At 40.6% G+C, this 14,386-nt stretch overlaps 2 protein-coding genes across 4 annotated transcripts in view; one reads left to right on the top strand and one right to left on the bottom strand.

The window, feature by feature from the left end:
* The window catches only part of ctnna2 (catenin (cadherin-associated protein), alpha 2), a 678,725-nt gene that overhangs the window by 160,472 nt on the left and 503,867 nt on the right, over positions 1 to 14,386 (bottom strand). The window lies entirely within an intron of this gene.
* lrrtm1 (leucine rich repeat transmembrane neuronal 1) lies at positions 10,429 to 14,004 on the top strand. Its single transcript, XM_067441161.1, has one exon. The coding sequence runs from the start codon at positions 10,732 to 10,734 to the stop codon at positions 12,304 to 12,306; it is 1,575 nt and encodes a 524-aa protein (XP_067297262.1). The 5' UTR covers positions 10,429 to 10,731; the 3' UTR covers positions 12,307 to 14,004.

Raw genomic sequence — 14,386 nt, 5'->3', positions numbered from 1 at the left:
CGTTTATTCACTCAAAATCAATAGTTCAAAGCGAGACATAACAATAGACAGATTATATATTCAAGCTAGGTCCACACTGACACAATTCAGGCTAGGATCACACTGCTTAATTGTCCAGTCTGGACTTCTGTTGCAGAACCCTGCCTAGTCACCCTCAAGCAGTTGTCACGACAAAGCCAGTACCCAGAACCCTTTGCATGGCCCTGCATCATATCATAATCATTACCATAATACAGCCTACTGTGTCTACTGCTGGTTTGCAAAATAATGGCTGGACTAAAAACAGGCTTCCATCATTCTACTTGCTTTAAATTCAGTCCTGGCTAGAGCTAGAGAGTTGGGTTTATCCACTTGAGAAATATAAGGATTCTGACAGACACAAACACGTAAAGACATATACATGCGGTCCCAATAGGAACTCCCACACAGCTCTACGTGACACATTCTCCCACCAGGCAAATATCCAAGCCTGTAAAGATGAAGTTTTATTGATTTTCCCATTTGGGAAACTAGAGGGTGTTTTTTGAGCACGTACATCACTGCACATTCCCCAGGGGTCTGGCTAAATTCTCTAACACACTCATTCGCACAAAAGTGAGTGCTTTACACCACTTGAGGTGAAGTCTGTGTAGATGGAGTCATTTATGCTATGGTGACCGGTGACATGCATGTGTTAGTTGACTGCTGGATTTAGTTGATGTGAGTAGGTGTGGCTTAAGGTCTTTCATAGGGCTGGGCTGACCGGTGTGAAAGGACATACCTGATTCCACTGCCAGCTTTAGTTTGGTGAGGGTCTTTCTGAATGCACAACAATGATTAGAGGTGACTAAAGACACACAGCTCTCCCCCACTGCTCAGTAAAACAACAACATACTTTTGCTACAACCGTCCTGTCATCACTCACTGTCATTCTACCTCTCATCTGACCTTACACTGTCTATTCTGTCTGACACACACACCGAAACGTGCGCACAAGCCGCCTCTTTAGAATCTTTAGAATCTTTATTTATGACCACGGGGCCAGTGGAATTTCCACATATTGCACACAATGTCTCCATAAAACGACACCATGAACCAAAAATCCCCCTGGAGCAAAATGAGGTTAAGTGCATTGGTCAAGGGAAAAATGGTGATGACCCATGCCTCACTCCAAGTGGGCATCAGACCAGCAACCTTGCGGTGTGCAGCCCTGATCATTAACCAATGCAAAACACCCTGTCCTCTCTCCTTCCTTCCTCTGGCTATACAAAATTGGATCCGCTGTTTGGTGAAAACTCTCCCTCTCGCCCTCCCTCCCCCTAGGCAGCGTAAACCTCAGTCAGGCCTGACCCTTCATTGTCACCCCCTCCACATTATCTCAGCAGAGGGCCAATTAGACATAAACCACATTATACACCCAGAGACCCCACTTTAGCCACCGCTGGGCTCAATAACACATTACCATAGAGGCTGTTTAATAGGAAATGCTGTTAATTGTCAGGCGACATGAAAACCTGCCCACTAACGTGAACTTGTGTGATGAGCCTCAGTGACAATGTCTTTTAAAGACGGTTGCTTCATTGGGGGGGTGAAAATGATTCATTGAATGATTCAACGAGTGATTCATGAGCAGGATTTATGGGCAACCATGATGACAGCGACTGACTGGTAATGACAAATTGCTTTGTGATGTTAATGACAGACACAATAGCTGGTCTGAATATTGAGCTTATGGGGAACTCATGAGATGTGGTTCTTTTTGCATGTTTAACAGAGCGACTGTACAACATTCATTGTCACCGATGGGAGTTTGATCACAAATGTGCTATTCAGCATGTATATGGTTTGATATTTGATAATCAAATATCAAAGCATATACATGTTAAATAGTGCATTTGTGATCATACACACACACACACACACACACACACACACACACACACACACACACACACACACACACACACACACACAGACACACACACACACACACACACAAATGCAATGGTCTTAGATTGGTTAGATGGCCAGATGTAGTTTCACCGGTTGTCTGGAAAAGCCACACCCCTTACCATCACGGGCAGAAGTCACATCTGCAGTGACTAGCAAGGGTTTATGAGGTCACCAACCCGGGAAGAAGCCCTTTGTAGTGCAAACCGGTCGTTTTTGTAGGCAATGAACTGCCTTAACATTAAAAGACAATATCTCCGTTTGCATTAAACTTTCAAGCGCTGTAACTTTGCAGATACTGTTAATGCTCAAGCAGCAACATTACACACTAACTAAAGTTAAACAAGTGAAATTGCATGTAACCACCCCTTTAATGCTAATCTTTTTTTTTAAAAATGTTTTATAGTACATTAATTAAGGATACTTAAGAATGATAGAAGTGAGATTAATTCAAATTGCTCAATATATTACAGCCAAAATCACTCCCCGGCTGGTGGGAAGATTATGCCAAAACAAAGAATCCTTTAATCCAGGAAAATCAGACAACATGTCATAAAGCAGCATATGAAATAAATCACACATCTCTCAATCTGTTCCAAGTCAGGAGCTATGCAATTATGGATGGATAAACGGTCTTCTTTTTGACATCATGTCACGATTAGTTTGCTATTTGCTTTTTATTTATTAAATCCAGGCAATTGGCCTCAAAAACCTTTTTTTTAAATTAAGATACAATTTAAACAAAACAAAAGCTTTCTACAAAATTCAGCTGTACAGTCGCTGTGGAGAAAACAGCGATGTTATCAATTCATTTAAGTGTATCAATTTTAGTTTTAACATGAGTCTCACCAGTCCGCTTGGCTGCGCTTTGCTCATTATAGGCTCGTTCTTATCCACGTATTAAAAAAATGGTCGGGTTTAAATCCAAGTCTACATTCTAAATTCAAATCTAGTCTACACACATGCAATAAGTCTCTATGCCCTCTAGGACTGTCAAATAATACAAAATTAATAATAATATCATTTTTGGTAGAGGCACGCAAGACATGTTGATGACGTAACTGACACAGTTTTTTTTATCCAGTACAGCGCAGTGTTGTTGTGCTGTTCATTTGCAAAAAACAGTGAGGATTTGAGTCGGAGAAAAAAATGGCCAACCTATTTGATGGCGTATATAGTCTAACAGAATGCAGTGCAGAAGGCGGCAATCAGGGCTTTGGATATAAATGAAAGAGAAGATGCGATACCTACTGACAAAATCCTCTCAGTTGGTGGCAAAAATCACGCTGTAAAGTTATATGTATCCACATATCGCGTAGCTGGCAAAGACATACTTGACCATACCTCAGCAAAAAACGCTCAGCGCTTGTACCAGGTCAAGTTGACCGGATGTCTTTTTTGACAAACAATATGTAGATGTTTAGTGAGTGGAAATGGATTGTTTCTGAATGTCAGTTTGCTATTTTGTGCTGTTGAAGCGTTTTCTCAGGTTACTGATACATGTTCAGTTTTATGCACACTTGCCTAAATTTCCTTACATGCTCATTACTTATTTAATAACAACTGTTTGAAAAGTTAATGCACTTTTAAAAGTGAATATCATGTAATTTCAATAAAAGATGCAATTCTTGAATTGCTTTGCATTTGCTTGTTGCGCTCGCTTGCGCCCTCTTATGGGCATAGGAGAAAATACAGTACTTTTTCCAGAATTAAAGGGTTACTTCAGCGATTAGCATATGGCTTTGTATCAGTAGAAACCCTGGAGTATAATCAAATGATTGTGCTTCCCTCCCTCATATCCCCCTGAGACAAGAAATTTATGCATTTTATTTCTGGAAAAATTCCTCCCGTAAATTGACGATATTTGCGTCATCTTTGGAATGTTTGGCCAGAGGCTAAAGACTACAGTCAGCAGAGGGAGCCATTTCCGCATGTTTTCAACCCACACATGGGTGATGGGAGATCTGCAGGCATTAATTTAAACGGATGCTAAGCAAAGTAAGTGTTTTAACTTCTCAAATTAATTTCTATAAAAGCTTCCAAAGGCATGAACTGAAAATGTGTTAAGAATGTTTGCCGCAAATCTAGTAGCGATTACTTCAGCTCTCATCACAAGAGCTCATCAGCTCATTTTATGACATTAAATTTAATCTGACTCCTGCAGCGTCAGTGCTGTGAGACTCACGCAGCAACTCGATCGTTATATTGAACAGACACGTTCAGTATTTAATTGTACTTTCTGAACTCAGTCACTGTAATCCAGTAGCGGTGGCTTTGGGAATGCAAAACGAAGCATTCTGGGAATTGTAGTCTTTCATCCCCATGAGACAAAAAAATAATTTTCTAGAAGTCTAGAAGGCACCAAATTCAAAAATAATTTCACATTATTAATGACCCAGTTTAAATACAGATTCATCTTCCCAGCGCTGAAGTACCCATTTAAGTATTGGCTTTAGAATTCAAATATAATTCGAATTGTGCTAATATTTAAGAAATAATTTTAAATGTAGCTTTTTTTGACAGACCTAATGCCCTCAGATAAGTGTTTCCCATGATTGTAGGAAACTGTCCTCTTGTAAATGTACAAATGAATTGTGTCTCTGCTGAACGAGCACTGTACAATTTTATCACACCAAGGTATTTTGGTCAGGAGGCCTCAGCTGCGGTCCTCCTAAAGAACCTCTCAGTGGAGATGGAGTTGCTTAGAGAGTCAAATCAATAAGCCTCTTGCCACAGGGCAGGAACCAGCTAGGGAATAGGGGCTGAGCAGCAAAGGCTTCAAAACATGCTTTTTGCTACCTTAAGACTATTACTGTCAGTCTTTAGACTATTTGATTTTTAAAAGCTATCATACTGTAAAAAAAATAAATAAACATCCTTACGAATTACATTCGTAAGTAAATAAGTAGCTTTTACAGTGCAAGCAGAATCTTCATGTTTCTTTTGTGTAGTGTGCGCACACACATCCACTACCATTAAAACGATTTCTATATCAAATAAATGCTTAATCTTTTGAACTTTCTATTCATCAAAATATAATGGGAAAAAAGCAATAATTACACACACACACACACACACACACACACACACACACACACACACACACACACACACACACACACACACACACACACACACACACACACACACACACACACACACACACACACACACACACACAGAGATTTTGTGTGATTAATCGCATCCAAAATAAAAGTTTGTGTTCGCATAATACATGTATGTACTGTGAATAATCATTTTATATATCATTTTATATAACCGTTTGTATAGTATATATGCTCATATAGACAAAAAATATTGTTGTAGCAGTTTTTGTCTATATGAGCATATATACTATATATGCATATTCGGTTTAGTGAAACGGTTTAGTGAAAAATGAAATGAGCTAAGAAAAAAAGAAAGAGGTGAAAAGCACAGACAGATAGATAGAGGTATGATTATTCCCCACATTATTTTGTTCTGAAAACTCAAAAGTATCCCTATTGCATTAATGAGGGCCTTCAAACCTAAAGCACAACAATGTGAGCAGAGAGGAGTTTCACCTAGGAGTACTCATTGTTTCCCAAAAAAAAAAAAAACACCTCACATTCCTTTGATGGCTCACAGTATCCAATGGCTCAATGAGAGAACATCATTCATTCTCATCTAAGAGTAGACATGTGGAGTCAGGTCCTCAGAGAAATAGGTGGGGTTTTTTTTACTCAAGATGCTAGAGAGAGTACAAGAAAGACGAGACATTTCAGGCCAATTCTTCCCCTGGTCAGGAATACTAGTAGTTACTGTGTGAAAGTCTGCATGCAAATCTCTGCAGCACGACTGAGACGGGAAGGTAGACCTAGCTGACAGTACTGCTAATCCAGAACAGAGCCATTGATTGAACACGTCCCTAAATGCTGTGCTCTGCCTGGCAAGTGCAGCCATTTTAAGTCTCATCAGGACTGGGCAGAGCAGGTATCCATTATAAAAGGCAGGAGAGCTACGGGTGGACTTGAGCATTGGAGGTTCACTGGCTTAGTTCCACAGGTTAGGGGGATCTGGGGGTTAAACTCTTAACGGTGCAGGAAACATTAAGATGGAACATAACAGGATATTGATAAGGTTTATGACGCATAAACACAATGCACATCTAACTGACAACCAAAATAATTTCAGGTCCACCTCATCTGTATCATCTCTATAATGTATGGAAATTAAGATGAGTCATATTCATCAGGCAACCTACTTCTTTAGTGCTATGAATTGCATGGGGAGTACAACATTGACAACTGTGCTCTAAACAATGGAAGGGTCATTCAAATAAATAAAATAAAAACATTTATATTCCATATTCAATAGGACCTCACAGTAACATTTTGATAATATTACACCTTACTCTTAAATGTATGTATTTCTATAATGATGTTTGTTCTGAATCTAATTAAAGGAATAGTTCATCCAAAAATGAAAACATGACCTTTATGTTATGTTTTGTCTTCAGTATAATAGCGCTCCATCAGTGTTGTTGCTATTGACTATTTATTTTATTTTATTACTATTTATTTTGGCAGCTGAAATATAATATTTCAGCTATAATATAAAATAATAATATCAAATAAAAAATGTATATGGATTTTGTTTTTCTTTTTTTACTGAAATATTGTTACTAAAAATACTGACATTACTAATAAATAAATAACTATTAAAGCAAACAAATTATTTACCTTCCAGTGATCAGTTGGCAGCCGCCAACCAGCATTTTTGGTCATTTCCACACGAATGCACGCACGCACGAACGAACGAACGCATGCACGCACACACACACACACACGCACACGCACACGCACACGCACACGCACACACACACACACACACACACACACACACACACACACACACACACAAAATCTGCTGCTTTCTTGTGTTTTGATCAGGAGTTTCAGTACCCATTCAGGAGACTCATAATAGCATCCCCCTCCCTTCCAACATTGACAACACAGAAATCTTAAAGATCTAGTCAATGGCAAGGAAACATTTTCTCATAAAAGAGAAGTTAACTCAATGGCAGGAAAATTAATTAAAACTGGCAATATAAATTAATTCAAAATATCTATAAATAATACATTAATTAATTATTATTTTAAGTTGAATCATTTGATCCAGTTCAAAAAATTGATATAAATTTGTTAAAAACAGGTCTGATGATTTGGTCTCAGTGTTTTCATAAAAAATACAAAATTGTATCCTTTTATGGTTGTTTGCATCTATTCTTTAGCTTCAAAGAATAACAAAAAATGGGTGAGTAGATGACAACATTACTTTAATTTGTTGATGAACTATTCCTTTAAGAGTGAGAGAACCATTGGAACCACATCTGGGGTTCCATGTTCTCTCTAGCCAAATTCCTTCAAAGTCACTATAAGGAATGGTTTGGATTCTCACATTTCCTCATCGCTGTGTCAAGTCATTACTCGGCACCAAGTCATTAGCTGATGGTGCACCCATTTATTACAGCTAAAGAGCGATGGGCAAGGTGGAGGAGAGACAGATCAGGCTTTAGGACGACCACAGTCGCAGGCTTTTTCCTTCCGTCTGTGGAGCGAACATCCATTTCTCTGTCAAATCTTTGCTGAGCATTTAGTTGACAAAAGAAGTAATAGATTTGAGGCACAATACTTTGAAACAGCAGAAGAAAAAAAAAGAAAAAAAAAATCTGTAGGAGTTTTTTTTTTTTTTTTTTTTTTTTTTTTTTTTTGATATTACAAGATATGATGGGGTGCATATGGATGTGCTGAGAATAGTTGCCGTCCTGTCAGCTAATCTAAGATCTGTTGATTTTACCACAACAGCAGGTTGAGGCTGGTCCAATACCCCAGTGTTTCTCTCAAGTCAATGCTGAGCTAAAAAAGCTTAGTGGGCTTTTTTTCCTCAAGGCGTAGGAGTTTTAGTCATGAGTTAAGGTAATCTGAGCAGATGCTGTTCACTTGCCCTTGTTTGCAGACTCCTGCACCAATTAGCGGACTAAGCAGACTATGTGTGACATATTTTCAACATGGGATTAATTCACATTTTACAGTGTGCTAAGCAAAAGGAAAGACTGATCTTAAAATTGTGGCAGCCATCAGAAAGCAGGCAAACCAACAGATGCATGCTAGCTTCATGTACGGGATCGTCACAGCTCATTGTCCTTGAAAATTAATCGGAATGAAATGACAAGCCTGGGGACTGCAATCCGCGGTGCACTGCAACAAGGCTCCTGAGCAGAATATTTATGTAAGCCTGGCTAAGTGGCAACAGATGATATCTGTATTCCAACTGGATGGCGGGACTGGAAATGGCTGTGATAAACAAGCCTGGGCAGGCGACATTATGAAATGTAAATGTAGTGGTTCGGGTTCAGAATTAGGCCAATGAGGGTGGGGCGGGGGTGTGAGGGGGAGGAGAGGGGAGTCGCCGTGCCGTGGACTATATCTAAGCTTACGTGTACCACCAGCTAACTGCTATAACATATGGCGCGTGATGCCATTACCATGCTTGCTGCGCACAAGCTCATTTTTCAACAACCTAACAGCCTGAAAAGGCAATGCTTACACTACAATGCCATTTTGAACTCACTCGGATGGTCCGCTTGGAGTCTGGCAAAAAACACATTCATCTCGCTCAGAGACCGTATCAGTATTGGTCTAGGATAGCTCACCGGCTAGTGAGAGTACCTAACCATTGAAACTCACATAGTGACATGCTGTTATGTATGAAGCCTGAAAAAAAAAAAAAAAAAATCAATAATATAAATCTAGATTTAAGAAAGCAGAATGACCATCCTGTGGATGCCGTCCCGCAGTGAGTATTTGGATAGGTGCGGTGGCAACTCAAGTCAATGAGAGAAAACAAAAACAAAAAACAACTGCATTACATATACAGTTGAATAATGATGAATTAATAATAATAATAATAATAATAATAATAATAATAATAATAATAATAATAATAATAATAATGCTGATGATGATAAAACCAAAAGAAAGAAAGAAAGAAAGAAAGAAAGAAAGAAAGAAAGAAAGAAAGAAAGAAAGAAAGAAAGAAAGAAAGAAAGAAAGAAAGAAAGAAAGAAAGAAAGAAAGAAAGAAAGAAAGAAAGAAAACTTTATTACATTTCCTATTAAGCATACTACACTTTTGGTGAATTCTGGCCTAATAACATATTTATAAAAAAAAAAAAAAAAAAAAAAAAAAAAAAGATCCTCGTTTATGCAAGACTTTCAACATATCAAAGCCACAGGGAATGGACACACTGTTTAAGTCATTAGACGGATAGTAATCTGCAATAATAAGCAAACCACATACTAACAATAGTAGACGTTGGCAGATAGATGGCGTGTTCCAATTTATTTAAGGAGAGGGGGGGGGGGGGTTCATTTAAACTATAGTTTAAGCCCAGCCTCTCTTAAATATCAAATTGTCTCAGGCACAGAGAAAAGAGAGGGAAAGAGAAAGAGAGAAGGAAAGAAAGAAAAAGAGAGAGAGCACACTGAAGAAGAAAAAAGGGTGAGCAGAGGAGCATCGGGAGGGAGAGAGGAGAGAGAGAGAGAGAGAGAGAGAGAGAGAGAGAGAGAGAGAGAGAGAGAGAGAGAGAGAGAGAGAGAGAGAGAGAGAGAGAGAGAGAGAGAGAGAGAGAGAGAGAGCCTGGGCTGAATTGTGAGTGGCTTACGACACTCAGTGAACAGAAGGTGTTTCTGCATGCACTGCCAGTGCACTAGTCTGCTGCAAGGGATCGAGCATCTCTCGCCTCCCCATACACCGTGCCTGCCTTCAACCTCAGCATCTACAGCCTCCGCAGCCCACTGGAAATGAGCTTCATACAAAGAAGGTCTTGCTGAAGATTTGAGTCTTATTAGACACAATTTCATCATTGATCTTTGGATATCACTATACAAACAATTAAAAAGAAAAGGAAAGGAAAAAGAGAGCTATATGATGCAGATCACGCAGCTTTTGCATGTGTATAATTGTGAAGAAACGACCACTGACAGAATGCCAACGAGCTTCACTCAATGTACATTGTGCAGGTCAGTGATCACTTTAGGTTATGGATGGTGATTTGCGACGGCAGATCGGGAGTCTTTGATGAGAAAGGAGGAAAGAGAGGGAGAGTGAGAGTTTGGAGTGGATTATTCCCTCCTTCGTGCGCATTTTTCCCCCGCTCATCTCTCCCACAGATCGGCGCAGCAGTCAATGCAGAGCAACGGCGGAGAGAGGACAGCGCTCATGCATGCAGTCCGGGAAACTTGCACTTCCTCCCAGCTAGCTGAATGCCACTTGGATTCGTTCTCTTTTTGGCTCTTTCACACGAGGAGAACTAAGACATTGTAAGTCTGCCAGGATCTGGTGTCCGATGAAAAGGAGGGGGGGCTGAATTTGTACCACTGTCTTTTTTCCATTCTTATTTTTCCTCTTCTCTTTATTGCTTTCTTCTTTTATGTTTTTTTTTTTTTTTTTTTCTGGAAAGGGGTGAGTAGGCATCCTTTCATGTGAGATTGATTCTCGAGGAGTGCAATTTTTACCTCCCTGTCTCTCTGTTCCTTTCTCTGATCTAACATGAGCAAAGTGACTTGTCGTTTATTTGCTGTCGCTCTTCTCTTTTCAATGTGGCAGGATTTCTTGAATCTTTAAGTAACAAATCACCATCCATATTCTGTATACATACATATCAACTAAAGGACTTGGGGAGTTACAAGTCACAAAATCCAAAATGACCAAGATCTAAAAGATTCAATGGACTTTTTCTCTACGACACTGCAGGATATTCATGCTAATGGATTTCCTCCTAATTGGTCTGTACCTAAAGTGGCCACTAAGGAAGCCCCCTGGGCTGATTCTGTGCTCCCTGGGCATTGTTCTGAAAATAGTTCCATTGGTGGGAGGGAGCTGTCCGAGGCTGTGCCGATGCGACAACAAGCTGTTGTATTGTGAGGGGCTCAACCTGACCGACATCCCCCAAAACCTGAGCAGTGCCATTGGTTTGTCTCTGCGTGAGAATAACATCTCTGAGCTGCGGGAGGGGAACTTTGTGGGACTGTCACAGCTTACCTGGCTCTACTTGGATCATAACAATATTGAGATCGTAGAGGAGAGCACCTTTGAAAGGCTACGAAGGGTTAAAGAGCTGGATCTGAGCACCAATCGGATAGAGAGCCTGCCCAACGGGACCTTTAGACCTCTGCCCAACCTGCGAATATTGGATTTATCCTATAACAGACTTCAGTCTTTGGAGCCAGACCTTTTCCATGGCCTTAGGAAGCTTACCAATTTACATTTGCGCTACAATGCCCTTAAATTCATCCCTGTGCGCATTTTCCAGGATTGCAGGAGCATGCAACTCCTGGATCTGGGTTACAACCAGCTGCAGAGCCTGGCACGTAATTCATTTGCTGGACTCTTCAAGCTCACTGAGCTGCATCTGGAGCACAACGAGTTGGTGAAAGTCAATCTGGCCCATTTCCCCCGCCTCATATCCCTGCGGACCCTCTACATGCGAAACAATAAGGCCACCATTGTGGTTAGCACCCTTGACTGGACCTGGGACCACTTGGAGAAGATTGACTTCTCCAATAATGAGATTGAGTACATTGAGCCACATGTGTTTGAGAGTGTGCCCAACCTTAACACTCTTATGCTGGACACTAATAAACTGACTTACATAGATCAGCGGATTTTGGACTCATGGACATCCCTGAGCAGCATCTCTCTGTCGGGAAATGACTGGGAATGCAGCAGGAATGTCTGTGCCTTGGCTTCTTGGCTTAGCAACTTCCAGGGACAACGTGACAGTGGCCTGTTGTGCGCCAGTCCGGACATTGCACAGGGTGAGGACATTCTGGACGCCGTCTATGCTTTCCAGTTATGTGAGGACAATGTGGAAGCAACCACTCAGTCCTTTACAGCCACCAGAAACCGGGCCAGAGGCTTCATATACGATGGCCCAACGAGAAATCCGTACGACCTGCAGGACGTGGAGGGCGGGGAAGTGGTGACCAATTCCTTGACAGTGACTGCATCTGCTGATGACCTGGAGAGCACCATGCAGATTCACAAGGTGGTGACAGGCACCATGGCGCTCATTTTCTCTTTCCTGATCATGGTCCTCATGCTCTATGTGTCCTGGAAATGTTTCCCAGCAGGCATCAGGCAGTTGAGGCAGTGCTTCACCAGCCAGCGTCGCAAGCAGAAGCAGAAGCAGACCATGCAGCAGATGGCTACTACGTCTGCATCCGAGTACTACGTTGACTACAAACCCAACCATATTGAGGGGGCACTTGTCATCATCAACGAGTACGGCTCTTGCACGTGCCAGCAGCAGACATCTCGAGAGTGTGAGGTGTGAAATCCCACCCATGTTGTTTTTTAAAAGTCAATGGTTTCAATGTATGGATATGGAACACACTTAAACTTGGCACTTCATCTTGCTGCTTTCAGGAGGAAGCTACATTTATGGAGGGCAAATGGACTGAAAACAGGGATTTAGTGCTGGTTCCATCAGCCTCAAAGCCTTGTGGGAGAATCTGACAATGAGACCTGTGTACTTGATGCAAAAGATGTGGAATAATTATGCTGACCTGTCCTGGCTTCTCTTGTGAAGAGTGGATATTTGAGCTTTAATGTGTCTTTCTACTTCAGGATATTATAGGACGCTCTAAAGCTACAGAGGACATCCACAACAACATTTTTACCATGGACAAAATTGGAGAGGAAAACAACAAAACAAATAAACCCTTAAAGAAATAAAAGATTCTATGTAAAATATGTTAACAGCAGAAATGCAAGAGTAGGGATAAAAATGCAAGATGTTATCCTATTTCTTTTGTAATCTATGGAGAAAAAAAAGAGGAAAATACAAATGTTTAAATAAATGAATTGCAATTCACAGTACTCATTATTGCAGGTGAGTTGGAGGGTTGTTGTTTTTTTTGTCGGTGATCCTGGGGAAAGATGTTCAGAGAGCTCTGCAGTATTGCAGGATGTAAATAAGCAGGGCTGTTGGGAGCACTTCACTTCATTTGAAATGTTAAGCCTCAGTCTAAGATTCAGATCTCCTCGTCTCTCCCTGAGATATAATCACTGTGCAAAGCTTGATTGCTATGGCTGTTGCAGTTGCCCCCCTTGTACCCATCCTGAATAGATTAAGCTAACTAGCAAAAACAAAACAGGCTGACATGGTTTGATCAAATCTCACATATGATAAAGTCAAACATTTGTGTGCTTTGCAAATAAACAAGACAAGGAGTGTCTAAGACCTTAATTCCTTCACTGCTTCCACAGACTTCAGATACATGCGCCTCAACGAGGGGTACAAATCAGAATGAGAGGAGGCCTTAAACATTGTATTTAAATGTACTTGAAATGGGTGTGATTAACAATCCACGATTTTTTTACACATCCCCCCCCCCCCTCCCAAGAAAAAAAAGAAAAGAAAAAACAAAGAGGTTAGCGGATTCAATATGTATATTTCATTGTGGATTTTTTGTTTAAATGTGAAATTACTTTAAAAGACACCCTGTGGTCACCCGTTGTTATTTTGTGAGTGATCATCCTGACGGATAGTTAGATTGTCCGCATCCCGATTCCCGCATCAGGGGCTATTGAGCTGGTAAAAGCACAGGGCTTCGGAGAGAAGGTACAGGCTGCTCCCTAGTGTTCACACCAGCAGCAGAGGAAGACGAGATACCGCAGCAACAAGCCCTTGAATTTCTCTTGCCCAGGCTTTGTGTGTGTTCGTGTATACGCCTGTTGCTTTTCTATATGCATTCTCTAAGCTCAGCTCAGGATTACTGTCACAGCGTAAAGTATCTGGACTAAACAAGAGCAGGCTGGTTATAAATAAGAGAGATCTCACTTTGCATTGATGTGTTGTCACCTCCCTCACTTGGCTATTATTACAATAGATCTGTTTAGTAAGAATAGGGGACATGCCACTGTGAAGATGGTGTGTGTGTGTGTGTGTGTGTGTGTGTGTGTGTGTGTGTGTGTGTGTGTGTGTGTGTGTGTGTGTGTGTGTGTGTGTGTGTGTGTGTGTGTGTGTGTGTGTGTGTGTGTGTGTACGCATTTACATTTGACTATTTAAGTGAGTATTTTTATTTTATTTTGGTCCTCTTTTGAAAAGGTGGAATTGAGTTTGTCCTGACCAGCTGCATGTGTGAAGTTATATTAATTTGTCATGTATGACTGGGATATGCCTTAAAGGGAAAATGTAAGGCTGAGCAAATATTTTTACAATCAAATCAAACAGTTTTATTATGGATTCCAAAGTCCCGCCCCCTTTGAATCCTTTAATACTTGATATGAAACTGTTCTATTTTCAGCACTGTATTTGATGCGTATATGAAGCTAAGCCAAGCTAAACCAATAAAATGTATTCCTACTGTTGTAAATGATAAGCATTGTGACACGCTTTGCCCTTTCCTGAT

The sequence above is a fragment of the Pseudorasbora parva genome, chromosome 4, assembly GCF_024679245.1.
Source record: "Pseudorasbora parva isolate DD20220531a chromosome 4, ASM2467924v1, whole genome shotgun sequence".
Lineage (NCBI taxonomy): Eukaryota > Metazoa > Chordata > Actinopteri > Cypriniformes > Gobionidae > Pseudorasbora > Pseudorasbora parva.
The sequence above is the reverse complement of the archived record's forward strand: the minus strand, read 5'-3'. Positions and strand labels throughout refer to the sequence as shown.

What these genes read in the sequence shown, in the direction of transcription:
- lrrtm1 (XM_067441161.1), top strand. Translation starts at nt 10,732, where the DNA reads ATGCTAATGGATTTCCTCCTAATTGGTCTGTACCTAAAGTGGCCACTA.